We start from the raw sequence: 27,831 nt of genomic DNA, 5'->3' as shown, positions 1-27,831 counted from the left end.
TGTCCTGCGAGGGAGCCTGGTGGTCACCCACCTGCTCAGAGGCCCGATTCGGCTAACCGCCAGGACCAGCGAACGCCAACGCCCGCGGTCTCCGCGCGCGCCAGCATGGGCTTGTAGGCCCGTGCCGGTGCGGGTGCGGGTGCGGGTGCGGGTGCCTCCCGCCCACCCAGCAGGCCGCCCGCCGCCCTCGTGAGCCTTTGCTGGGTCCCACCTCCGCGCCCAACATGCCGGCCCCTCCTCCATGCAGAGCTCCCGTCCTGGTCCTAGCGAGGCCTAACAACTGGGTCCAGGTCTGCAGCCGCTGCTCCGGCTTTTTGGGGGAAGGGTTGTCTAGAACCCTGGGGTCCCGTCCCTCGTACCCGGAGCTTCGCCGAGGCAGCGCCATGGGCCTGTAAATGTGACGCGACTGTTACATAAGACAACACGAAGAGGCAGGCAGATGTGTTCCGACTCAGAGCCCCATTTTATGGTCACGTGTAGGCCCGGATGGGTGACAGCGTGCGCGCTCAGCGGAGGGAGGGATGAGACACAGGCGGTGCATCTGCTAGGGGGCTGGGGTGGGCTTCATGAGCCCGGGCTTGGCCACCGAGGGCTTCTGCTTCGTGGCCTTGGGTGTTGAGGAGTGCTTCAGCACAGGCTTCGGCTGGGGCTCCGGGGGCGGGGTTTCGACTTTGACTCCCAGGGCTTTTTTCATTTTATTTCTCATCTTCTTGGTCACCAGAATGGCATCGAGGAAACACAAGATTGCCGCTGCGAGACAGAGCGACTGGCAGATGCACCGCGGCGGGAGGAAAGGCGGGGTTATTTGCAGCTCAGTCGCAACCTCGGCTCCCTGTCCCCACCCCGGGCAGGAGCTGCTGAGTCTCCTGTCCCCTCGGCCACTCCAGGACCCTCTCGGGATCTGCTCAGTGGGCTGTTGCAGGCCCATTCTGCCTTTCCCCAAAAGGGCAATTTTGGAAAAGGTGGGTTTTGCGGCCAGTAGCGGCCTCGCCTGATGCCTGTGGCACCAGGAAAGGACTGGGGAAAGGCGCCCCTGGGAAGCTCGGGGTGGAGTGGTGTCCTGAGAAGGCCTCTGGGCAGAAACGATCTTGGGTTGCGTTTGAAAGGGGAAGGGCTCCTACAGGGACCGACTGGGAGGATCGTACTCCAGGCCCCACACTGGGGCCAGCTCCAGGGACTCTGGTGTGACCTGAGACCTCAGGAGCCGCTGAGACAGGGAAGGGAGTGGAGGCAGCTGAGGTGCAGGAGCTGGAAGCTATTAAGAAGTGTGTGGGGGAGGAGGGGAAGGCAACCAGTAGATGGCTTAACGTATGTTGCTGGACTTCCATGTACTGGACTCAGGTTTGAGTCCCGGACCCGGCGTCCCTAAACTCGTGCCAGGCGTGTGTGCGTGCGTGCGTTCCCAAGATCCCAAGAGGAGAGTGGAGGAGAAGGGATTATGGTGTGGCCATCCCTCCTTGGGCGGGTGATTTCTCGCTTTCTGTCTCTGTTTCTCCTGCGAGTGCATGTGCCTTATGGCAAAAATATCTCTCTCCAAAAAAAAAATTAAATTAAATTAAAAAAATAAATAAATAAAAAAGAAGAGTGATCAGGGGCCACACTGTGACCTGGTGGTTAAGGTGACTAGATCCCACACGGTTCACCACACAGTTTAAGTCACAGACCCAGTGTCTTGAAAAACATGCCAGGCATGTGTCAGGCATGTATGCATGTGTGCCCAAAAGCCTGAAAGGAGAGATGGAGAAGGGATGGGAATGAGACATGATCATACTCCATTGGGGGCGGCCAGGGGGATGCTTTCTCGCTTTCCCCTGTCTCTCTCTAGCATGCCCTCTGGGGGAAAAAAAGCAGTCAAAGGTGAGACACAGAAAACTCATCTGCAGTGGCCATGAGGTGAATGGAAAGTGAACAAGGCTGGAGCAAAGAGACCACTATGGAGTCGGAGTGGGGTGGGAGTGAGAGGGTAGGGGCTGCTCCCTTCCAGGTAAGAACCAATGGAGACCTGGGCATGGAAACCCCAGGCAGCGGCTCCACTGCTGACTTAGCAGATGGGAACCAGTGGCCCAAGGCAATTGATATTCCCTAGTGCTCTGAGACTGCTCTTCAGATGTCTGGATGTTTCTCTTTCCTTTTGTCTTTTCTTTTTTTTTTTAGAAGTTTTTGCTATAGGGTGTGTTTGCTCACCAGAAAGACAGAGAGTGACAGAGAGACAGAAAGCGAGAAATCACTCCCCGGGGGGGGTGGGGGGGATGGCTACACCATCACTCCCCGGGGGGGGTGGGGGGGATGGCTACACCACAATCCCTTCTCCTTCATTCTCCTCTCAGGATCCTCAGCACGCACACACACGCACCTGGCGTGAGTTTAAGCCACCGGTTCTGGGACTTGAACCGCGGTCGACTACATGGGAGTCCAGCAACATAGCCATTATGCTGCTAACTGCTGGTCCCGGATGTTTCTCTTTAAAGTCGGAGGAATCTCTGGCTATTGAATATACTTTCCTAGGTAGGTCTTATCTCAGCTACTCTGTGAGCTCTCCCAGAAGGAAAAGACTATTCCTAGCACTGAGCTCAGGCCTGTCAACCCAATGGGACTATCAAATATTTACTGGTTAGGGAAGGGAATCAAAGAACTTAAACTCTTTTCCCTTCTGGATTAATATCTGACTCCATAGAGTTCTACCTCCCCATTCTCCCCATCTTCAGAGCATCTGATCTGCCATTTCTTGTGTTCTTCCATATGATGAGGGTTTGAGGTCAAGTTTGTCTCAACTTTGTGACCCATGACAGACAAGCTATTTAAGCTCATTTCCTCTGAGAAAAGGAGGGTCATAACAATTAAGTTACAATGTGCCTATCTGGGACCAGGGCTCATACTGGCCACTTGAATGTGCGGCAGGTTTCCTCCTTCCTTCCTGAAGTACTCACTTCTGACAATGCACGTCTCCCCCTGCAACCTCTCTTTTTATCTGTCTTTAAAATATAATTCTCAGGACCAGCAGTTAGCATAATGGCTATGTCGCTGAACTCCCATAGTTCGAGTCCTGGACCCAGTCGCTTAAACTCACACCGGGCGCGTGTGCATGCGTGCCCAAGATCCCCAGAGGAGGATGGAACAGAAGGGATTGCAGCATGGCTAACCCCCCAGGGGGTGATTTCTCGCTTTCTGTCTGTCTCTCTCTGTCTTTCTGGTGAGCTCATGCGCCCTATAGCAAAAACCTCTCAAAAAAAAAAAAATATAATTCTGTTGTCCAGAAAAGTCACAGTTTGGGCTAGCAAGTAGTGTCGGGATCCCACATGGCTGACCGCGCTTTTGCTGTTCAAGGCCCAGAGCTGGTGGTTTGAAAAACACACCAGGCACATGTGCGTGGTTGTCGGAAATCCTGATAGGAAAATGGAGGGGAAGGGATTATGAAATGGCCTTCTCCACTTCCCTGGGGGGGCTGCTTTCTCACTTCCCCTCTCTCTTTATCTTTCTAGTGAGTACACATGTCCTAAGGCAAACTGGAAAAAAAAAAAGTCAAAGTTCTATTCAACAGACTCTTGTTTTTGGTACCTATTTGGAGAATGCGTAATGGAATTATGGTTCTCATGAGCTTAGAGTCTATGCAACTTCACATCATCTGAAGAAGCCTGTGTGAGAAGGAGCAGGGGCGGTAGTGCAGATTGTGTTCTGTTAATGACATAACAGGGGCTTGCTAGCTTCCCTTTTCAGAATCTTGGGAACACTGATCTTAAGTGGAGTCATGAAGGTGTCTACTTACCCCTCCGATGTAGAAAAAAGGTCTTCTTTTCTTTTCTTGCATTGCCAGGGAGGCAACAATTAAAAGGAACACAGCTGAAATTAAACTGTTGATAAGATCCTGTAATACAGAATTGAAAATTGTCAGCTTTACATGAAAATGTTTCATAAAATACTTAAATTGGTCAATTACTAGTCTATGGGTGGATGGGTTAAAAGGAACCCTAGAGGCATAATTCTTACATCTTCCAGAGTTTATGTCATTTTTAAGGTCATGGATAGGTCTACAGAGTGGGTTTAATTTCTTGAAAAATAAAAAACTCCTATAGAAACAAACAAACAACTTGGGCCAGGAGTTGGTATGGTGGTTGAGGATGGCCAACTGTGGTTTGAGTTCTGGACCTGGTAGCTTATTTTCTTGCTTCCCCCCGCCCCTCTCTAGTGAGGGCATGTGCCCTGTAGCAAATTAAATACTAATACTAATATTAATATTAATAATGAAAAATAAAATAATTCTTTATAAAAGATTATTTCAATAATCAATTCTTTTTTAAAAAGAATTATTTCAATTCTTTTTCTCACTTATTTTTATTTGACCAGAGAGAGACATCGAGACAGACAGAGGGAAAGTGAGAAAGCAAGCCACCAGGTCTGGGACTTGAACCATGGTTGGCCATGTGGGAGTGTCCAGCGCCTTAACCACCACACCACCTGCTGATCTCAAATAAATAATTCTTAAAAAAAAAAAAAAAAAAAAAGCTGACAACTTTTTCATCGGACTTTTCTTAAGGGGCATAGGAAAGTGAGTGAGGAAAAACACAGCAGTCTCAGGGCCTAGTCCAAGTTGGTCCTCCCTAAATAAGTACTTTAAATTAATGTAAATTCTGCAATCTATTTTGTAACACATTTGCTTTAATATAAATGTAATATTTTAACTTAGCATTGTCATAATTGATTTAATTCCACTCCTCCATCTGCAGGTCAAACCAATGCTCTGAACTTGGATAACATTTATTCTGTGAGTTTACACATCCCAAAGAATACAGGAACCCACTGAGGAGCGGACCTGATACTCTGGCGTGAATGGCAGTGCTGGCGATTTTTGCTCTTAGCTGAGACATGGCTAGAATTAAGTCTGCCCCAGCACTGACACACTCTTTGTGTCCATAGCTCTAGATGTCAGTTAGAGTTCAGTACTGGCTTCTCTAACTGCTAGCCCAACTTGCTTCTTTGTGTGCTGACATTAAAGATGAGGGGGAGTGGGTAGGATGCCCTACTGAGAGAGCAGAGGCTGGGCTTGGGCAGCAGAGCGATGAAGGAAGACCAAGTACTTGATGCATCAGTGGCGCCAGTGTATGGGAAGGGACGAAGGCCAAGGGTGGGTGATGGACCCACAATATGGCCCAGCTGCCAAATTTGAACATATGAAATCTTTGAGTCTTGATGGCCTGACTTGGTAGTGGCAGCCTACCTGGGGCACTGGGCGCTCTCCATCCAATGCATGGAATCTCAATGGTGTGAGTGGGGCTCTTCAATGTGCTGCGCCTTTCCGAGTCACTATCGCATTTAAGCCTCACTTAGCAGCTCCCAGCAGGGTATATTTCTGTAATCCCCATTTCATGGAGGATAAGTGGAGGCTCAGACCAGCTTATTAGGTTGCCAAAGTTTGAGTATCTGCTGAGGAGTGGAGTTGGAGCTATCACTATCACCTCCCATCGGGATACCCAAACAAGGAGGAAGTGAAGTGTCCAGGCTGGAAACACAACGGCCTGTCCATCTTTGGCATTTTCTGTGGAATGGGTCTGGAGGGTTGAAATGGTATGCCACAAGTTGAGAATGTTTTGCTGATGAGCCCTTTGGACCTCCTAATTCCTAGATGTGTGACCTGGGGTAACCCCTTGGACAGCTTGTGGGTTTTTAACGTGGGGATAATGATTGGATTCATTGCTTGATCTGAAGGTTAAATGGCATAATGAACCTGAAAGCATCTGATAACATGCCTGGCATCTACAGGACAGGAGGTGCAAGTGCCTCAAAATGCCGATTCGTGATCTCTGCCCTCCAAATGTGCAGGCCTAGTGAACTTTCTGCGGACTTCAGGGGGCCTACCTGCAGAGGCTGGCAAGCAAGGAGCCCTAGTGTGGATGTGACTTGTCTCTTGGAAAGGCACTGAAGCCTGCTGCTTTGGCACCTGGTGGCTGACACTGGAATGGGGGCTGGAGCAGGGCTGGTGAGGGTTGGAAGTAGGTCCCAGCTGGTTCTGTGGGCTGAGCGAGAGGTCTGCTCACAGTGGGCAGGCCTGAGCAAGTGCAGTGGTTTGTAGCTTTGCAGAAAGCTCAGCACGTAAGCATTGTGCAAACCAAGATATTCAAACACGGGGGGGTAAGGGCTCTTGCCATAAAAAAGCAGAGTGTGAACTTTACAAATAAAAATTAATGGGGCTGGCAGGTGGCAGGGTGTTTGGGGCACTGAACTCCCACATGGCTGACTGTGGTTCAAGTCCTAGACCTAGCTTTCACCTTCCCTCTCTCTCTCTCTGGTCAAATGAAAAACAAATAAAATAAAAAATTCTAAAAAAAAGAGTTAATGCCTTATAGAAAGGAAAATAAAAATGAGCTGGGTGAGATCTTGATCATTGAGAATTTGGGTGAAAGCACATTAATAATAATGATAAACCAACCATACACTAGGCCCAGCTAATCTTTGATTTCCTGTCATAATTTTACCACCCTGGTGGACAATGGGGCATTATATTCAATAGCTCACTCCAGTCCTTACTGAAAAGAAGTGCTCTGTTGGGGCCAGCAGGAGGTGTGGCGGTTAAGGCACTGGATCCCACATGGCTGACTGTGTGGTTGGAGTCCCAGAACCAGCAGCTTGAAAATAATGCTGGGAAAATAATAAAAAATAAACCAAAAAAAAAAAAATCATGCTGGGCACTTGTGCATGTATGTCCAAAATCCTGAGAGAAGACTGGAGGAGGAAGGACTGTGGCGTAGCCATCCCTCCTGGGGGGGTGATTCCTCAGTCCCCTCCTTTCTGGGGAGCACACATGCCCTATAGCAAAAACTGAAAAAAAAGTGCCCTCCTGTACACCCATTTGAGCTGGCTCTGCCCTTTACCTAATGTTTCGATTGTAGTTCACATTTATTGAGCACTTACGATGTGTCGTGCACTGTGCCAACGTATATGTGCTCTCATTTGATTCTCACAACAAACGCTCACTAGCGCCAGTGTACAGATGGGCAAGTAACTTACCCAAGGTTGCTCAGCCAGGCTGTGGCTGTGCCCCTCAGCGATCTGACTGGAGTGCCCAAGGGCCTTCTCTCTGAGGAAACTGCCTCTCCTTTTCCTTAGACCTAGACCCTCTCATTGGTCTCATCTGAACATGGAGGAGAGCGATGAGGAGACTTAAAGAGGTTAGTAGAAAAATGGAATTAAAGTATGAGTTTATTTTGGTGCAAAAGATTTTTGAAATCCACACCTAGTTTTCTTTTTTTTAGAGGTTTTTTTCCTTAGGGCATGTGTGCTTGCCAGAGAGAGAGAGAAAAAGAGAGACAGTAAGAGGGAAAGTGAGAAATCACTCCGGGGTGGGGGTGGGGGAATGGCCATATGTAGTCCCTTCTCCTCCATTCTTCTCTGGGGATCTTGGGCCTTCACACACGTGTCCAGTGTGATTTTCAAGCAACTGGGTCTGGGACTCGAACCGCGATCAGTTATGTGGAAGTCCAGTGACAACCACTATGCCATCTGCAGCCCCCCTTAGTTTTCTTGTAATATGCTTTTTCCATGAATTTTCTGAAGTCTCCGTGTGTGTTCTCCTGATGGTTTGGGTTAAAATTACAGCTGGGCCTGGCTGCATGCTGCAGGACTGTTGCTTTCTCCATAAATAACGGTCCGTCCTCATGCTGTTTTTCTTTCTCCCTGGACTAAATACCCTGTTGTATCAAGTAGCCCCCTCTGACCAAAATGGGAGCCGGGTTCGCTACCTGACTATTACTCTTCCATAAAGCTCCCAAACCTTTCTCCGAGTTAAACAAGATTGTGTCCAACTAAAACTGAAAAAGAAAAAATTGATGCCTTAATGGCGAGTGCTTGGTGGTTGTTTTTTAAATCACTGAATATTAAAGAAAAATTAAACATTTACAATCTATTTCTTGAAATGCAGTGTTTGTAACAAGAATTTACAAAGAACAAATGTTATCTGGTATTCAACTGCCTACAGCTTTTATTGGTTTCCCTTGTGCCTGTAGTTCTTGGAACAGAGTAGTAATCACTGCAATCATTGTTTTTCCCTGATCTTATCGGAAGGGCACATTCTATAGCGGGTACCTGTTACTTAAAAATGTAGACATTGCTGGTAGTTTTAGGATCATCACTTCTGCAGAATTTTTGTTTAAAAACATGATTATATTCTTGTTTAAGAATTGCTTTCTCTTGGCAAAAACACCTGCTTGACCAGAACTCAGTTCCTCTGACCATGCTGGCTATTACTGGGTTGTCCGAAAAGTAATGATATATTTTTTCTGTTTCGCCATGCAAAAATACTTGTGACTTTTCCAACAACCCAATATGTTTTACAATGTAGAAATGTCTAAAACGTGGGTTATTCAGAAGATGATAATTACAATGCATGCTTGTCTTGGGTATGTTGACAGATAACATGAGACTAGGGTGGGTGAAGTAGATAGTCCTAGAAGGGAAGTCAGTGACCCTACCACAGGTAGGAGAGGACAGTTCTATCTCACTATTTTTACTGCAGAGTCCTGTGGATCAGGCTAGGGTTCCACGTAGCTTAGGGGGTGAGAGCTGGGCCTGCACCCTCCCTGTAGTGTCAGGGTCCCTAGAACAGCCTTCACAGAAGCAGGCAGCTGCAACTCAGAGCCCAGGCTCTCCCATCCATCCAGAGAAGGAAGCTCTGACAACACAGGGTCCCAGAACCCACACATATCAGCAGGTACCTACATCTGGGGCCAGTACCCTCTGAGAGTGCCCCAGTGTATCGGACTTTCTCCCTCTCTGGTGTGACCTTCACCCTCAGGCCTTTGTCAAGCAAGAATGAGGATAGGGAAATAAGGAACTCTCTTCTTTATGAGCCTTTAAGTTGGAAATCACCACATAAAGTCAGAACTCCTCAGCCTAATCCTAACCTACCTGGGAACCAAACCATCTTGCCTAAAGAGAAGGGCTAAGAGTAGGACTAAGGCAGCCATGTGTGTTGGCCACTTCTAACCAGCGGGCAGGCCTTGGAGCCTATGCAGAGCCTGAAAACAGTTCCAGGAGGAAACGGGCTGTATGTTCTGTGTTCTGAACTGACCTTGAGAAAAGGTCCCGGGTGACTCCTGCAGCTGGATGCCAAACATCAGCAAGTCTGCTACCCTCTCTGAGGTGCCCACGGTCCCTGCTCAAATGACCTCAGCTGTGTCTGGGAACCTTCTTCTTGGACTCTATAGCAAAGTATGGTGTCCTGTGGCCCTATCTGGATCTCCAGCCTTACGGCAGTGGGCCCAGCAGGCATGAGTCCCTTTCTCAAAGGGCTCTGGTCCTCCTGACCACAGCTGATGGCGCTATGGGGCCCTCAGTTCCCCCACCCCCGAAGCTGTGAAAACCAATTTACCTTTAGCTCCACATTTTACAAAAACCACAAGAAAAGAGGAGAAGATGCAGAAATAAAATGTAGACTATCTGAGTGAGACATAAAGATGTAGTCTCCTGAGTTTCTTACCTTGAGGCAGGGATGGGGGGACATGTTGAAAAGAAGAAGATAGAGAAACCATCATAAGACAATAGAGTATAAAGTCTGGCAAGATTCTGGGCTTTAGAGTCAGACAGACTTGGGCTCAAATCTGAGTTGCAGTGCACCTAGGTATGCACATGGGCAACTTACTCTAAGCCAATTTTCTCACCTGTTAGATGGGGTGTGGGGGATGACTAGGACCTCACTGGGTTGTTGTGAGGATTAAATAAGGCAATAGGTGAAAAAGTATGTGGCACATGGTCTGTGCTCAAAAACGGTTACTTTACCTTCCCTTCTTGACATTTTCCATGGACAAAGATTTTAGTTTCCCCTCAGAAACCTCTCCATGGTTAGAGCTCTCCATAACTAAGAGGGTCTTCCACATGTCCAATGAGAGTTGCTCATATTTTGCTTTGTCTGCTTCCTGTTGCTTGGCACTCTGTGGGACAGAGAGAGCTCAGCAGCCTTTTCAGAAAACCCCTCACACGTTTGAAGAAAATATTGGAGCTTTAGCTCAGTAGCAACCAATCCTACCTTACAGTTAGCGAAGGGTACTAGCAGGAAGTGGGATGTGGAAGAGGCTTGAGCTCTGAGTTAGGACTGTTCACCGTGCAAGACAGAATGCCAAAACCCATCTAACCACTTTGTGGGGTTTCACGGGTTCTTTTCTTTTGGCAAATCTTTTATTATTTACCTTTCCTCAAGTACTGTGCTGTTGGCTTTGCAACAGTTAACTCTACAGGAACTCTGGGAGGTGGTTACCATCATCCCTTTTCTTTTTCCACATTTCCTAGATGGGGAAACTGAGGCTAAAGTCACATAGTTAGTAAGGTGACAGGGCTGGGCACTGGGTCCACATCTGCTTCTTTACAAACTATTTCTCAAGTCTGAGACCTGAGGAATTAACTGCAATCATTTGTTCAGCTGGTGAAAGTCTGGAGAAAGCAACTGAAGGAAGCTTTTACAATGGCCTTTCCTGGATACTCCACTTTGAGAATATGGCACTCCTTTGAGAATGTGGGCCCTTAACACACACGAAAAGGTTGACTCCTGCAGGCTTTCAAGGTATGCTCAGCAATTTGCTCCATTGTGCCAGCTCTTGCTTTTGGGAGGGATGCCTGTAACCTGGTAGAGAGGGTGGGTGCTGTTTCAAAGTGGACGTGTGCACTGATTTATAAGCAACAGGTGGGGAATGTGATCACCTACTACTGCGTATACTAATGAAATTTTTTTCTTTAGGACAAGCTGAAATAGTATCACGTGTTCAGTGCCAAAATGAGATGGGTTTTGCACTCTGAGCTGAAAGTGTATGTGTGTCGGCTATTCTACAGACAGAGAGGTCCAAGGACTTTCTGGGTATTGGGCTAGTTTCTACCCTGGGACAAGGGCAACACCCTGTCATAACTCTGCTCTGCCTCGATCTAGAGAGAGAGCTCTGTTGTTTTCACTTGAGGAGAGCTCTTACCCTGGGGCTGAGGACAAAGCTTATATTCGAATTACGAAAAGGAACACTTACAAGTAAGGACCACCGTAAACAAGTTAGCAAGTGGTGAAGTGTCAGCATATATGTTATAATGAAAAGCAGGACGATGCAGCTTTCCAGAACCGTGATGGCTATAAACGACTCATGGGCTTCAGCGATGAGGAAGAAAGTTAATGCTCCCACGATAACTCCCTGCAATAAAAGAAAAAGGATTTGTTTCAAAGCTCATGGCTACTAAGAAAACAAAAACGTAAATCATCAGAATGTAAATCTGGTATTGCAATTGTCTACATTGTGTTGCACATATATTTTATTTTGAAAATTTCTTCTATTTTTAAGAAATGAAATAATATTTGAGGGGCCAGCAGACGGTGCAGTGGTTAAGGTGCTTGACTCCCACATGGACTGTGATTCGTGTCCTGGACCTGGTGACTTGAAAAGCACACCGGGTACCTGTGCATACGTACCCAAAATCCCTAGAGGAGAATAGAAAAGACAGGATTGCAAGGTGGCCATCCCCCTGGGGAGTGATTTCTTGCTTTTCTCCTTTGCCTCTCTATAGAGCATGCGTGAATGAAAATGAAATAAATAATACATGCAAATAATTAACATGCACATTGTATAGAAGAGTAAAAAGTCAGCTTCATTCTTCTTCCCCAATTCAACCTCGATCTCTCTCCTTATAAAGTAACCACTATTAACAGTTTATATTGCACAATAGAAATATGTATATATATACTGGTAAAGCAAATATATGTTGATTTTTTTTTTGAGAGGTTTTTTGCTATAGGGTGTGTGCGTTCGCCAGAGAGACAGAGAGAAACAGAGACAGAAAGTGAGAAATCATCCCCTGGGGGGATGGCCACGCCACAAAAATCCTTTCTCCTCCTTTCTCCTCTCGGGATCTTGGGCACGCACGCACACGTGCCCGATGTGAGTTTAAGCCACTGGGTCTGGGACTCAAACCGCGGTGGACTACATGGGAGTCCAGCGACATAGCCATTACCCTAACTGCTAGTCCCAACATATGTTGATTTTGATAGAGGTAGAGCTTCAGTTTTCTTTCTTTTCAAACAGCTGCTGATTATCTCAACATCATTTATTGGGAAATGCCAGTATTTTCCCTACTGATCGGTAGTCCAGTCTTTATTGTATATTAAATTCTCAGATTATTTGGGTCTCTTTTGGATTATTTTCTCCTACAGAGTTGATTTCTTCTACAGTACTTTGAAAATGATAGTCACTTCCTGTTGCATTATCCTTTGGCTCTAGTCCTCCTATATTACTCATTATCAGATGATTTGTCTCCCACAGTTGTCTTGGTCAAGTTCCCCAAACTAAGTTGTTGATATTTTACTTGATTTCATTAACTTGAAATTTGGAAAGATTGTAAAATTTAGTCTTTCTAGTCAAGAATGAAGTATGTCTTTCCAGTTATTTTAGTGGATTTACTTTATATCTCCCAGAAGAGTTTTAAAATTTGCTTCATCTTACTGTTTTGTATTTATTTCGTTTACTCTTAGATTTGGTCATTTTGACTGCTGTTGTAAAGAGAAATATTTTCTTCTTTTAAAAAATATTTTAATTTTATTTATCATTATTATTTCTAGTTTACTACAGGGCATGTGCACTCACCAGAGAGAGACACAGAGAGACAGAGTGAGAGAGAGAGAAAATAAGAAAGCAAGCTGCCAGGTCTGAGACTTGATTGTGGGCTTCCATGTGGGAGTCCAGCGCCTTAACCACCATACCACCTGCTGACCCCCCTTGTGATATATTTTTAAGAAACACAGATGGGACCAGCAGATGGTGTAATGGTTAGCTGGACTCCCACATAGTTGACTGCGTTTTGAGTCCTGGACCCAGTGGCTTAAAACTCACTCTAGGGACGTGTGTGTGCATGACCAAGATTCTGTGAGGAGAATGGAGAAGAAGGGATTGCAGCATGGCCATCCTCCTTTGGGAGTGATTTCTCAATTTCTGTTTCTCCAGTGAGTACACGCACCCTATAGCAAAAATCTCTCTGTAAAAATGAAAGAAAGAAAGAACAGGTGAACTGTCGGATTTTTAAATTAACTAATTTCTTCCATGAGAGGGGCCAGCAGGTGACGTGGTGATTGAGGCATTGGACTCCCACATGGCCAACTGTGGTTGGAGTCCTGGACCCAGTGGCTTGCTTTCTCACTTTTTCTCTGTTAAGCGAGTGTGCCCTCGTGTACACCTCTGACATAATGATCCACCCCACCTTTCAGCCATACCCCTGGTGGACTCAGGGAGATTTTTAGACTTAACTGGGAACCCTCATGGGATTGCCTCCCTCAGCCTGTTTTATTCATTCTCTACAGTATTGCCCCATGAGCTCCACAGGACATCAGTGTTACATGGATTCTGATGATTGTTCAGAAGCATTTCTTTCTCTGTTCTTTGAAAAAGTGTGAGGATGGGACCAGCAGATGGCGTAATGGCTATGTCACTGGACTCCCATGTAGCCGATCATGGTTTGAGTCCCAGACCTGGTGGCTTAAATTTACACCAGGCGCGTGTGCATGCATGCCCAAGATCCCGAGAGGAGAATGGAGAAGGGATTGTGGTGTGGTCATCCCCCTTGGGGGGTGATTTCTCACTTTCTGTCTCTGTCTTTCTGGAGAGTACACATGCCCTATAGCAAAAACCTCTCCAAAAAGAAAAAGTTTGAGGAGTATCAGAATTATATCCCATGAAGGTTTGAAAGATTTAATCTGTAAAAACGTCTGGGCCTGACACATTTTGGAGAGATACTCACTTGGTAATATTCTTTTTGTTCTGTGTTTATATCCATCTCTTTAGGTTATTCTCTATTCTGGGATCAGTTTGGGTACTGATTTTTACTGTCTTAGAAAATCAAACACTTCATCCAATTATTCATACCTTTTTGTTTTTCAAAGTACTACTGTAAATTATTTTCAGTTGCATTAGCGTTTGTGATTATTTCCTCATTCTGGGTTCTGATTTTAAATACACATCCTCTCATTCCTTTTTCCTTAATTAGATTGGCCAGTGCTTTATCACTTTAATTGGTCTTTCGAATGACAGATTTTGTACTAATTCTATTACTTTAGCATGTTAATTTAAAAAATTCTGTTATCTTCATTGCGGCTCAAATTCCCTTTGTGAGGGAAAATCTGAGAAATACAGGGAAAGCTCAGTTTAGTAGGAAGGGTTGTGTGTGGTGGGGGCAAGGGAAGTGGGGAGAAGTGAGTAGCAAAGGGAATTACAGAGGCTTTCCTGATGCAGCACTCCCTGGGCATCACTCCCCTAGGCCACAGCCAGCCTGCATCCTCCCAGCCTGGTCACCAGCCTTCCGCTCACCAGCCTCAGGATCTTCAGCATTCCAGTGGGCGAGAAGAAAAAACGCTTGATGCTGTCCCTAAATTTGTGCGGGACTTTGGCCCGGCCTTCAGCGCGCTTTTGGATCGCTGCCTTAGCCTTCTCATTGTCGGGCTCAGGGAGTCCAGAGGGCTGCAGTTGCACGGGCTCCGCAGGTGGCTTAGACTCGGTCTTCGAGGGTGGCTTAGACTCGGTCTTCGAGGGTGGCTTGGGCTTGGGCTCGGCCTTCTTAGGCTCAGCCTTCTTTTCTGGACGTGCTACGCGTGCAGACTTCACTGAACGTGCGGAGGGCGCAGGCGGCCCGGGCTGAACTGTTTGGGAGGAGCGCGCTGCCGGGCGCACGGAGGCTGCCGGGCGCACGGAGGCTGCCGAGCGCGCTGAGCGGCCGTGCTTCCCTACAGGTTCTGGGGGTTCCGAGTCCTTGGGAGGTGCCTCAGTCGACTTGGGATCCATGGTTGGCCCCCGGGGCCGATCGTGTCAGGCCGGCCCTGTGGCTCTGAACCAGCACCGCAGCAGCCGGCTCTCCTCTGGGAACCAGCGTCGCGCTCCAACGGCTGGCGTTCGGTCGCGCCCCAACGGCTGCCGGCCTCTCGCGCGCAGCTGGCTCACAGATCCACTCTCCTGGCCACCGGGTGGAACGTCACCGCCCAGCCTGAGGAACTGGGTCTGCTCACTCCACCTTTTTGTGCAGTCAGCCGGCCAGGCAGGCAGGTGACCCTGGAGGCCATGGGAAGCCAGCACTCCCAGGAGTTGCAGCCAGCTGAGCGCTGGACTCGGAGTTCGGAGTTCTTTTCCTTTAACCCCCATACTGTGATAAAAACGAGAATTGCAGAAAATATGTGGAAGAATAAAGAAGTATGTTTAATACTTAGTATCAACAAAAAGGGACTATAAAATTACAAAACTTCTTTTTTGTCATGATCAGGCTTTTTCTGGTAAGGACCGCTTGGATTAAAGAGAAGCTTCCGGTAGATAAGGGCCCCGTCGGCAATAGCGCACACTGCTGTCACGAGTCCAAACACCTGGAAACAAAGACACAGCGTCACTGCCCCAGCCATGGTCCTGACCTCTCACCCACACGAGTTTTAAAGGGGTCTGTCCACTGGATTCTTGTCCTGCTAGCGTCCTGCAATTGCTCTTGCACTGCCACATAATTCTTTATTTATTTATTTTTTTTGAGAGAGTTATTTTATTGCACTTTATTTATTTATTTTCATTTGACCAGAGAGGGACAGAGTGACAGAGACACAGAGAGGGAGAGAGAGAGAGGGGGAGAGAGAGAGAGAGAGAGAGAGAGAGAGCAAGCCGCCAGGTCCGGTATTCAGCACACTTAACCACCGCCACCTGCCCGTCCCACCCATCAGGTAACTCTAAAAAGGGAAGAATATTTGGAGATCATGTACTCTTTTCATTGCCAAGTTTTGCCAATTCCTGTCCAGAAAGGGAAAAGATACTCTGGGCAGAATAAGAAGACTGGTGTGGGCTCTGAAATAAGACCGGTCTTTATCTCTTGACTTGCTCCTGTGTATATTTTTTAAGCCCTACTGGTGATATTTAATGCATCCATCAACATTTCTCAGTGTTCAACTATTTGATGTTCTCATTGCCAAACTCTACTGGAGAAAAGGTCGAAGTTGACACCAGCTCAAGATAAAATGATGGGGACTACAGCTGTGATCAAAACTTTTGGGAGTGGGGTCAGCAGGTGGAGTGGTGGTTACGATGGACTCCCATATGGCTGACTATGGTTCGAGTCCCAGACCTGACAACCTGCTTTCTCTCTTTACCTCTCTCTCTGGTCAAATTAAAAATAAATAAATAAATAAAGTTAAAGTAAGTAATTCTTAAAAAATGTTTTTGGGAGTGATAGGATGATTCAAATAAAACGCTCAAAGGCTGGGCTAGAGCTGGGTAGGGTAGGATTCTAAATATGCCTTAGGAAAATAAAAATGTGGTAAAAGTAATAAACTAGAACACAAGAGGGCCTTTGCGTACTCTGGCAGCTATTAGAGAGCTGGTGCCTGGATTAGGGGGATGTCCTTCCTTACAAACCATTTGGTCAGCTTCGTCCAAGGACCAGGAAGTTTGGCTTCCTGGCTCCACACAGCTCCCACAGCCTCCTTTTCCTCCCAAAGTCTCAAGCCACGGCCTGCCAGGTTATGCTGCTCACACTAAACACTTCCTGCCAGTTCCCCTGTGACTCTGGCATCCTGCACACTGCTGGTTCCCCCATCTATGACCTTTCCCCTTTCCCCCCTTTTATTCAATACTGGTGAACTGCAAAACACTGCCAGACAGAGGTAGTTGCTTCCTCGTTTCTCTTCCCCACAGCACTGTCAACAGTTTATATACAGCTGTTTGCACTTCTGTCTCTTGTATTACTGTAAGCTTGAGCACAGGGCCCACACTCTAGCCCAGTGCTATCTGACAGAACTATGTGGGTCATCAATGTAAACCACATAATTCACTTAAAATTTTCATGTAGCTATACGAATAAAGTAGAGGGGGAAAAAAAAGCAAGTAAAATTGATTTTAATAATGTATTTTATTTGATCAAAAATATCATTTAACATGTCATCAACATAATACAATTTTTTATAAAATAGCCTATTTCTTAGGGGTAGTAAATCTTTAAAATTTAAGCTGTATTTTGTACCCCTGGCTCATCTCAGTCCTGACCACCACATTTCCAGTGCTCAGTAGCTACCTGTGGCTAGTAGGTGCTTTATTAGATAGTATAACTCTATAGTTTGTCAGTACCTGCCAAAGTACGCCTAAGGAATGAAGAAATGAATGACCGAGTAAATGCATGAATGAAAATAAATCCTATGCCTGGTCCTTCTTTCTTTACAGTAGAAGGATAAGACTTTTTTTTTTTTTTTTTTTTTTAAGAGGTTTTTGCTATAGGGCACGTGCACTCACCAGAAAGACAGAGACAGAGAGACAGAAAGTGAGAAATCACCCCCCCACCCCCCCACAAGGGGGATGGCCACGCCACAACCCCTTCTCCTCCATTCTCCTCTCGGGATCTTAGGCATGCACGCACATGTGCCCAGCGTGAGTTTAAGCCACTGGGTCCGGGACTCGAACTACGGTCGACTACATGGGGAGTCCAGAGACATAGCCATTGTGCTAACGGCTGGTCCCAAGGATAAGACTATCTTTAAAAAAATACAACTGGGAGAGACTGCTGTAATAGTGCTGTCTTAGTTCTAGAATTCTGATTCCTTGTTGCTTAGGGCCTAAGAGTGATAAAACCTATGGGTCCTGACATATATGACAGTCTGTGAGTGATGAATTCTCCAAAGTAGCCCCTATGTCAGAAAACAAAGAAATAGGAATGAGGGTTTTTTGTTACTATTATTATTATTATTATTTTTTGAGAGACTTTTGCTATAGGGTGTGCATGCTTGCCAGAGAGACAGAGCTAGAGAGAGGAAGTGAGATATCACCGCCCCCCCCAGGGGAGATCGCCATACTGCAATCCCTTCTCCTCCATTCTCCTTTCAGGATTTTTGGAACACATGCATGTGTGCCTGGCATGAGTTTCAAGCCACTGGGTTCAGGACATGAACTGTGGTTGGCCACGTGGAAGTCCAGTACCTTAACCACTACATTACCTGCTGACCCAGGAGGGAGATTTACTTAAGAACTTTTCTAATTCAATTATCTAAATCAGAATCTACAAAAAGCAAATGATTTTGAACCTCCTATAAAAAAAAAAAAAAAAAAAAAAAACTCAGCATATCAGATGGAATTATAATTAAATTACTTGATTCTTTTGTCTTGCTTTCTAGGACAAAGTCTGATTAAATTGATTTGCTTCTCTTTAAGCAGTGTTCAAAATAACCCTTTAGTGGTAAGTCTTCCGACTAGCATTTCTTTATCACAAGGACATCTTCTATTATATTCTATCTGAAGAAAGATCTGAACAAGAAATAATTGAGCTCAGAATAGTCTGTATCACCTTCCTAAGTGGTAGGTAGTCTCTTTAAAAGGGAGAGCAGTGGTGGGGAGAGCTATGCAGGGCCATTAGGTGGTATGGTGGTTAAGGCACTGGACTCCCACATGAGACCGAAGTCCTGGACCAGGAAGCTTGAAAATCACTCTGGGCATGTGCGCCTGCATTTACTGAGAGATGAATGGAGAAGAAAGTACTGCTGCATGACCATCCTCCCGGGGAGTAATTTCTCACTTTGCCCCCTCTCTTCCCTGAGAGCACACGTACCGTATGGCAAAAACCTAAAACAATAAAAAATAAAAAATAGAAGGGAGAGCTATGAAACTCATTCACATGCTTTGCTTTTGCTTGACATCAGGTTTCTCAGAACTAATTCTGTAATTGATTCTAGTAGCTTCTCTGAGGCTAGTCTAGCCCCACGAACCTGTGAGAAATATGTAAGAATCTCTTTCATTGGTTAAAACCTCATTTCTAGTTCTAGAAATCATATTTTTTCATGTCAATGAGCTCATGCCTTCACACAACAAAATATTAAGCTGTATACTGCTCTAGGAGCCTCAAAGATGAACAAAGTATAGCTTTCTATTCTTTTATATGTTGTTAAAATAAATCTGCATTCTGATCAAGTCTGAAGGAAGAAATCAGAAAGACTGTCACTTACCCCTCCAAGGACTGTCAATGTTGTAGTTTCTGGTATTAGTGCCAACACAGATATAATGACCATGAATACCGTTGTAACCAGTGAGTTGATAATATCCTAAAAACATAGAGCACAACAGGTCAGCTTGGCGTGAAGACCACCAAGCAATGTTTATTTGGGGAAAAATAAAAAGATAAGTTCCCTAAAGATTTTGGAAGTTCCATTTTATTAAACAAATTCACTTAACATATAACTTTCTGGAAACCAGAATGACACCTAGGTAGTATTTGGTCTACAACGACACCTAGTGGTTCTCTTTACTTAGACCAATCACGTAACAAGACTTTTTACTTAAATATGTTGTAGGGAGAGCTTATCTGATTAGGAAAGTGGGTGATGTGTTATGCACATTTATGTGAAATAGTCTCCATTATACATCAAACAATCAGGTCCAGCTCCGGAGTTCAGACTGAGTAGGAGGTATGTGAGGTACTATGAAGATCCTATCTATTCCTCAGCTTTCCCCTTTTGGGACTTATTAAGCTTGTGATTAGTCTGGAATACTCATCACTGGCCTCCAAAGGTGATTCTAGAAGGCATGCTTATGGTTTGAGCATAGCTACAAAGTTCTCTTTTTATTTTTGTAAAGAATTACTTTATTTATTATCACTATTATTAATTTCCCATAAAACACATGTGCTCACCAGAAAGAGAGAGAGAGAGAGAGAGAGAGAAAGTGAGAAAGCAAGCCACTAGGTCCGGGACTTGAACCATGATTGGCCATGTGGGAATCCAGTGCACTGACCATCACACCAATTTGTTGACCCCAAGTTCTCTCTCTTGAACAGGAGTTATCAACTGGGCTATCAGCACTTTGGAATCCAAGAAGATTAGACAAATGCTTCAGAGGAACAAGTGATACCTACCACCCTAGCTGAAAGGGAAAGGTAGCAAGGGGGCTTAGGAGGGACCCCTATGGAGACAGGAAGTGGGGGATAAGACTTGAAAGAGGAGAAATGAAGTCACTAGGTTTTTCCAAGAACCAACTTCTAGTCCAGGCCAAAGGGCCACAAATACCTAAACTACTGTCTTCAACCTGCCTACTCTTACATTTTCTAGAACCACTTGGACACTTCTCTGGGAAGGCATTCCTAATGCCAAGAGATGAATAGGCTGAAATATGCTACAAAATCAGGTTCTAGAAAATGAATTAAAATCACTTAGCATTAACGATAACAGACTTTTTTTTTCGAGAGAGATTTTTGCTATAACGTACGTATGCTCACCAGACAGAGAGAGACAGAGAGACAGAAAGCAATAAATCACCCCCCCCCCCGGGGGTAAATCCCCCCCCCCCCCGGGTGGGGGGATGGCTATGCTGCAATGCCTTCTCCTCCATTCTCCTCTTGGGCACGCATGCACTTGCACCTGGTGTGAGTTTTAAGCCGCCGAGTCAGGGACTCGAAGTGTGGTTGACTATGTGGGAATCCAGTGATGTAACCATTATGCCATCTGTTGGTCCTGATAACAGACATTTTTAAGAAAGATAACATTGTGCTTTATTTATCCTCCTAATGAGTTTGGTTTTCCATTTAGTGATCGGGGAATTAAGGATGTGCAAGAATACTCGTACCCCTGCCTCTATCTCTATCCCCCAATGCTGTGGCCATAACAACATGCATTTAAAAGGGAGGCAAAGATTAAGAATGCTGTATAATTTTTACTAACATGGTCCTAAATTTAAATACCTTTAGAAGACATACACCTATGTGAATTCTCCTAACAAAAGGGTCAGCCATATCTTTTGACAGACGGAGTTTAGAGAAGAATTTGTGCTCTGAGGCTGCCCTGGATGCCCGAGAAACTCCTGCAAGGACAGTGCTGAGCAGTGGGTAGAATTCTTCCTTAAGCCTATCTGAGATTAATCTTGACATTTTAAGAGAATGTCTCACTATGGTAGTGAAAGTAAAACTTAAAAATGAAACTGAACACTTACAAGCAAAGGCCAAAACAACCACTTCATTAACCGATCAAGTCTCAGGATATACAAAAGTATGAAAAAGAAAATAACAGTGACTTCAAATCCAGTGATAACGATGTATGGTTCAGGGGCTTGTGCGATGATGAAAAAGGTCATAGATGTCACTGTTAGTGCCTAGAAAAAAAAAACAAAACACAAACATGATTTATTCAATAATTTATGAATACAGATTTTTTTTTTTTGGAGAGTTTTTTTTTTTTTTTTTTTTTTTGCTACAGGGCGCGTGCGCTTGCCAGACAGAGAGAGAGAGACAGAAAGCGAGAAATCACCCCCCAGGGGGGATGGCCACGCCACAATCCCTTCTCCTCCATTCTCCTCTCGGGATCTTGGGCACGCATGCACACGCGCCCGGCGTGAGTTTTAAGCCACCGGGTCTGGGACGTGAACCGCGGTCGACTATGTGGGAGTCCAATGACATAGCCATTACAATAACTGCTGGTCCCTATAATTTATGAATACAGATTTAAGCTCTAAAACTCTGTTTTTTTTCTTTTCTTTTTGGAAGAGAGATTTTTGGTATAGGGTATGTGTGCTCACTGGAGAGACAGAGAGACAGAAAGTAAGAAATCACCCCCTGGGGGGGGAAGGCCATGCTACAATTCCTTCTCCTCTCAGGATTTTGGGCACTCATGCACACATACCCAGTGTGAGTTTTAAGCCACCGGGTCCGGAACTCGAACAGCAGTTTACTATGTGCAAGTCCAGCAACATAACCACTACACCATCTTCTGGTCCGGGTGTGAGTTTTAAGTTACTGGGTCCAGTACTTGAACCACAGTCAACCACGTGGGAGCCCAGCAATGTAACCAGTATGCCAACTGCTGGTCCCCCAAACTCAATTTCTAAAATGGGTTTCTGCTATATATACACATGCATACATAAAAGAGGCATGGCTAAAATATTAGGTTTCATTAACATCTGTCTTAGAGGATTAGGTATCTCTTTCTGACTTAAGTCTAATTAAATAATTCTACTTACACTTCTGATACCATCACTTCTCACATCTGTTCTCTTTTCCCATCAGTGATCTCTTCTTTTCCTCTTATACCTTCCATCTGTCCTCTGCCAGCTCCTCTCTTTATCCTATAAACAGATCTAAGCTGCCTTCCTTTAAAACACACGCACCACCTTTTCATCCTGCTCCCCACAGCCACCCCACTCCATTTTCTACTCTTCTTGTTTTAGTTCTCGAAAGTCTGGATATTGGCTGTCTGTAATTCTTTATCATCCATTCATCACTCCTTAACTCCTAACAATCTGGATTCTGTCAACTTTAAATTTGGAATATTGCTATGAAAAATATCAGGGAAGAAAGGTTAAAACAAAGTGTCAGAAAAAACAATTCTGATGTCTAATAGCTTTATTACTGAAAATACTACTTTTTACACATTTTCTCTTACATGAATACAATGAAACTAGAATCAAGGATTTTTTTTTATTGCCAGAGGGTACGAGAGCGAGAGCGAGAGCGAGCGAGAGAGAGAACATCCCCAATTGGACATGGTCGTGCTGCAATTCCTCTTCTTCCATTCCTCCTTCCCATCGGGATTTTGGGCACTCACACACACAAGCCCGGCATATTTTTTCAAGACTCTGTCTGGGATTCAAATTGTGGTTGCCCATGTGGGGATCTAGCTCCTTTAACTGCTGAGATACAGGGCCAAAGGTTGTTTTTTTTTTTTTTTTTTTCCCAGTGGTAGAGGGTGTGTGCATACGCTGAAGTGAGAGAGAAAGAGAGATGGAGAGAGGGAGACAGGAGGTTTGGAAGAAGGCAGGAAGAAAACACCCTTTAACTGGAGAGAGGGAGACAGGAGGGCTGGAAGAAGGCAGGAAGAAAACACCCTTTAACAGGGCCTGGTCGTACCATAATCCCCCCTCCTCTACTTTTTAAAAAAGTTTTTGCTATAGGGCATGTGCACTCACTGGAGAGAGACAGAGAGGGAAAGTGAGAAATCTTCCTCAGGTGGTGGGGGGGATGGCCACACCACAATCCCTACTCCTCCATTCTCCTCTTGGGATCTTCAGCACTCATGCACACACGCCTGGCACGATTTTTCAAGCCACCGGGTCTGGGACCCAAACCATGGTCAGACATGTGGAAGTCCAGCACCTTACCCACCACACTATCTGCTGCCACCCTGCCCCCACACCCCACCCTCTGGGTCTCTCCTACTTCCCCAAATGCTCCCTTGCATTCTTCTTGGCTAGTTCTTCCTCTTCCCTCAAACTCTTACTGTTTTAATGTTCTAGAGTTCAATCTTCTGTTTTTTTTTTTTTTTTCCCTGCTCTATACTCTCCTGATAACCTTTAAACAACTCTATTTCCGAAGCCTGACTCTCTTATCAAAACCCAGTCTTGTCTATTCCAATGTACTATTCATACTATCACTTGGTTGTCTAACAGGTATCTCCAACCTAACACGTGAAATGCAAGATTGAACTTCTGATTTTCCTCTTACAGTTGCTTCACCGAGGCTTCCTAATCTCAGTGAACAGCAACTCCATCCTTCCAGATGCTTAGGTCCAACACTTGGGCATTATCTTGGATTCTTCTCTTTCTTTCAACACCAGAGCTGGTTCCTCAGCAAATCTTGCTGGTGGCCCTTCCAGAATACATCCCAAACATGATCATTTTTCATGGCCTGCTCAGCTACCACCAGCTGCCAGGTGGCTGGTCTGAGCCTCCATCGTTTCTTGCTCTGATGTCTGAGACAGCTCTAATTAGTCTTCTTGGCTCGACCAGTGTTTCTGCACCAGTCCACTGCTGTCCTTTGTCACCAATCTATTTTCAACAGAGGAGCTAATGTACTTAAAAAAGTCAGTCAGATCATTAGTATTCCTTTACTCAAAACCTTCCTTATTTCCACTGTGTTCTTCTCACATACCCATGCCAGTGTCACTGTTTTTTTTTGTTTGTTTTCTTGACCCCCTTGGGCACATTCCTGCCATGGAGTCACTATGTTAGATTTTCTCTGCCTTAAACACTCTCCTCAATATTCTCATAGCTAACTCCCTCACTTCACTCAGCTCTCTGCTCAGATGTTATCTCAACCAAGGCCAAAGCTTATCGCCCTACTAGAGCAACCTGCAATCTTCTTCTGCAACTCCTTCTCCCTTACCTGGCTTCCTTTCCTCTTGTTCCATAGCACTCACCGCCTTCTAGACTACTAACTTACTCACTCACTTTATTTATTTATGTATATGTTTGTTTCCCCAGCCTTCTCACACCAATATGTAAGCTCCACGAGGGCAGGATCTTTGTTCTATTCACTCATTTTCTCTCAAGAGCCTGCAACAGTGCCTGGCACAAGACAGACATTCAATAAATATTTGTTGAATGAAAAAATGAGGCCAATAATTTCTTATCTATTTTTTTTTTTTAAGAGAGATTTTTGCTATAGGGCACATGCGCTCACAGTGAGACAGAAAGCGAGAATCACCCCCTGGGGGCATGGCCACGCCACAGTCCCTTCTCCTCCATTCCTCTCTCAGGATTTTAGGCACACATGCAAACACATGCCTGGCATAAGTTTTAAGCCTCTGGGTCCAGGACTTGAACTGCAGTTGACTATGTGGGAGTTCGGTGATGTAACCACTAGGCCATCTGCTGGTCCCAATATTCAACCTATGTTGGGTTGTCGGAAAAGTCATGACACACTTTTGCATAGAAAAATATGTCATGACTTTTCCGACAACCCCAAAATTTGCTACATAAATCATGCTTTCCTTCCCTCCCTGCTTTTTGTTCAGGTGACTCTCCTTAGATCACACCTAGATTTCTCTAGAAGTTTTCCGACACGTCCTTATGTCCTTGGTTAGATGTCTCACTTCTGTGTCCTATCTCACCTTTTCCCATGTCATAGCTATCTGCTCATGTGTCTACTCTCTGAATAAACAGAACTAAGGGACTTTTGTCTTCATTTGTCTGTTGTTCCAAGTCTTAGCACAGAGCTTGGAAGATATTACCCAAATTATCTGCTAAAGAAATTCATATGTCAAAAATGAAAACTTTCTCATAAAATTCTGCTCCTCTTCTAGTGTTTCAGAGCGTTCAGTACCAGGGATAAAACCCCAGACTTGCAGGTCCCTTATTCTGATTATTTATTTCTATCCCAAAATAATCTTTTGTTCCTTTGACTCCAGGATAGTTTTGTAATTCTTATACATTCTTTTTAAAAATTAACTTATTATCATAATCTTTTTTATATTACATTGAATCACATATATTTTTACAATGTATTACATTTCTTTTTCCAGCATGATTACCATGCATATCAGTCAAGACAAAGACATTACTATCCACATCATCATCAAATAATTTTTCATAATCTCAGATTATTATTATTCTCATTATTTTTTAAAACATTCAATCACTATATATCATTTGGCTTGTAAAAAGAATTCACCCAACATGAAATACTTCTCAGACCAGTTCAGTTGAGAATATTATACATGTTATCATCAACGGGTAATAAACCATTAGTGTCCCACTAATGTCATGCCTCTCTATTTGTTCTCTTGCTATCCTTCTCTATACTCTTCCCTTCTCCCGCCCCATTCCACACTGTCTTCAGTATCCATAACTATTTTCACTGCTTTTATGCCCTCCAATATTTCAGTCTCTACCATAAAGTGTGGATAGTTGGTGTATATTAAGTGAATACAATATCTTTCATATCCTGCTTGTTTCACTCAGCAATAGATGCTCTGTATTTGACCACTTCCTATCAAATACCAGGGTCTTGTTTTTTATGGCTGAATAGTATTCCATGGAGTATATGTGTCACACTTTTTCAATCCATTCATCTGTTTGTAGGCATTTGGGTTGGTTCCATGTCTTAGCGATCATGAATAACGCCACAATAAACATTGATGTGCAAGCGCTTTTCCCACTGAGCATTCTCCTGTCCTTTGGGTAGATACCCAGAAGTGAGATTGCTGGAGCAAGTGGTAGTTCTATGTGTAGATCTTTGAGGAATCTCCATATTGTTCTCCACAGTGGTTGAACCAGTTTACATTCCCACCAACAGTGTAGGAGGGTTTCCCCTTTCACCATAACCCCACAAACACATCACTTTTTGTATTTTTAATCTTTGCCATTCTGACAGGGGTTAGGTGATATCTCATTGTGGTTTTAATCTGCATCTTCCTTGTGATGAAGGATGTTGAGCATTTCCTCATATGCTTTTTGGCTGTTTATTTTCCTTAGATTTTTGTTCAGCTCATTTTCCCATCTTTTAATTGGGTTAATAATTTTTTGAGTAAGCCACTGAAGTTCCCTGTGTATTCTGGTTATCCGTCCCTTGTCTGAGGCATATTTTACAAAAATATTCTCCCATTCTGAGAGTTGTCGATTCACTCTAATTACTGTGTCCTTTACTATGCAGTAACTTCTTAGTATGATATAGTCCCACTTGTCTAATTGAGGGATTGTTGCCTGTGCTTTGGGAGTCTTATTTAAGACATATTTGTCTACCCCAACGTCTCCCAGAGTTTCCCTAGTATTTTCCACCAGTAGTTTTATAGTTTGAGGTCTTAGGTTTCGATCTCTGACCCATTTTGAGTTAATTTTTATTAATGGTGAAAGATGGGGATTCAGTTTCATCTTCCTGCAGGTGGATACCCAGTTTATCCAGCACCATTTACTAAAGAGGTTTACCTTTTCCCAGTGGATTGACCGGCATCCTTTGTCAAAAATCAGTTGGCTGTAAGCTTTGGAGTTTATTTCTGGGGTCTCTATTCTATTCCATTGGTCCACCTGTCTGTTTTTGTGCCAATACCATGCTGTTTTATTATAGCTTTATAGTATATTGTGGGGTCAGGGAGTGATATGTCACCCACTCCACTCTTCTTGAGCAGGGAAATCTTATACATTCTACCTTGTATTATAGCACTTTCTTAGAATTACAGCCTTTGATATGGGAAGTTTCTTATATACAATTTCTTATCTACAACTCGTTCTCCTCAGTCTCCTTTGCCACATTCTCACCAAGTGTTCATGAATAAATGTCTGCCACCTTTGCTGTCTGAGAATTTACTGCTTTCCCAAGTGGCCATTTCATTTCGGGAATGTCCCCAATACAAAGTTTCTTTCTCATAATAACTAGAAATGTTTCCCTATCACTTGTAACTCTTTCCACCTTACCTCTTACAAGTCAATCCTTTAAAAGTTAACTTTTTCCTGCCCCTTAAGTTCTTCTCCTTTTTAATTCCTTCAACTATGATAGTTTCCATGATAGATTCCTTCAACTAGGGCACTTTCCACTTCTCTAAGCAAACCGAATCCACCCAAAGCCCTAAGAGCTTTATTATTATTGTTATTTTTAAATCGTGTAACTTCTGAGGGTATAACTACAGCCTGCTATCCTGGGTACCTGGTATGTGGGTTCAAGAACAAACCATTATGGTAGACCTGCTGATTCTGACTAATAAGTGTGTCCCCAAAACCTCAGGTGCCTTATCTCACTCGGTGCCTTCCTGCAAGGGGTAGAGGGAAACGCTTTGCTTCTGGAGGGAGGCCTTAACAACAAAAACAGGCTGAAAGAGCAAACAGGAACTCCCTTCCCACTTCATAGCTTCACACACTTCACAGTCACATCTCGCACCCTCCAGCGCTTGGACACCGCCCCCTGCCCAGCTCGGAGCCTCACCAGCCGCAGCATCTTTACGTGGCCTTTTACGCTGAAGCAGAAGGGACGATGTTTCAGTTTCAGGTGCACGATCTCCATCGTGCCGGCAGACTCGACAGCAGCCGCCCCTCTAAACTTCCTGCTCCGCTTACCTCCCAGCCAAGCCTAGCGCCGCTACAGCAACCGCCGCCGCAGCTACCGCGCACCGCCCTTCTCGACTTTCCGCTCTTGCGC

General features: G+C 44.7%; 1 protein-coding gene across 6 annotated transcripts; it reads right to left on the bottom strand.

The window, feature by feature from the left end:
- Positions 1 to 6: 6 nt before the first annotated feature.
- Positions 7 to 27,831, bottom strand: LOC102469174 (chemokine-like factor). 6 transcript variants are annotated; one of them, XM_027774615.1, is made up of 6 exons: positions 27,619 to 27,831; positions 20,925 to 21,083; positions 18,950 to 19,045; positions 10,995 to 11,153; positions 9,766 to 9,917; positions 5,759 to 6,008 (listed from the first exon to the last, which is right to left on the bottom strand). In XM_027774615.1, exons 1-6 carry the CDS (start codon positions 27,694 to 27,696, stop codon positions 5,774 to 5,776), a joined length of 879 nt encoding a protein of 292 aa, XP_027630416.1. In that variant the 5' UTR covers positions 27,697 to 27,831; the 3' UTR covers positions 5,759 to 5,773. The 6 variants fall into 6 exon arrangements, with proteins under 6 accessions (XP_006155624.1, XP_027630417.1, XP_006155626.1 ...); XM_027774616.1 differs by lacking the exons at positions 5,759 to 6,008; positions 9,766 to 9,917; positions 10,995 to 11,153 and adding exons at positions 426 to 766; positions 3,764 to 3,862 and having other exon boundaries at positions 27,619 to 27,827; XM_006155562.3 differs by lacking the exons at positions 5,759 to 6,008; positions 9,766 to 9,917; positions 18,950 to 19,045; positions 20,925 to 21,083; positions 27,619 to 27,831 and adding exons at positions 7 to 766; positions 3,764 to 3,862; positions 14,310 to 14,877.

Source organism: Tupaia chinensis, unplaced genomic scaffold (assembly GCF_000334495.1).
Source record: "Tupaia chinensis unplaced genomic scaffold, TupChi_1.0 Scaffold000463_1, whole genome shotgun sequence".
NCBI lineage: Eukaryota > Metazoa > Chordata > Mammalia > Scandentia > Tupaiidae > Tupaia > Tupaia belangeri.
This window is presented reverse-complemented; position numbering and strand designations above follow the sequence as displayed.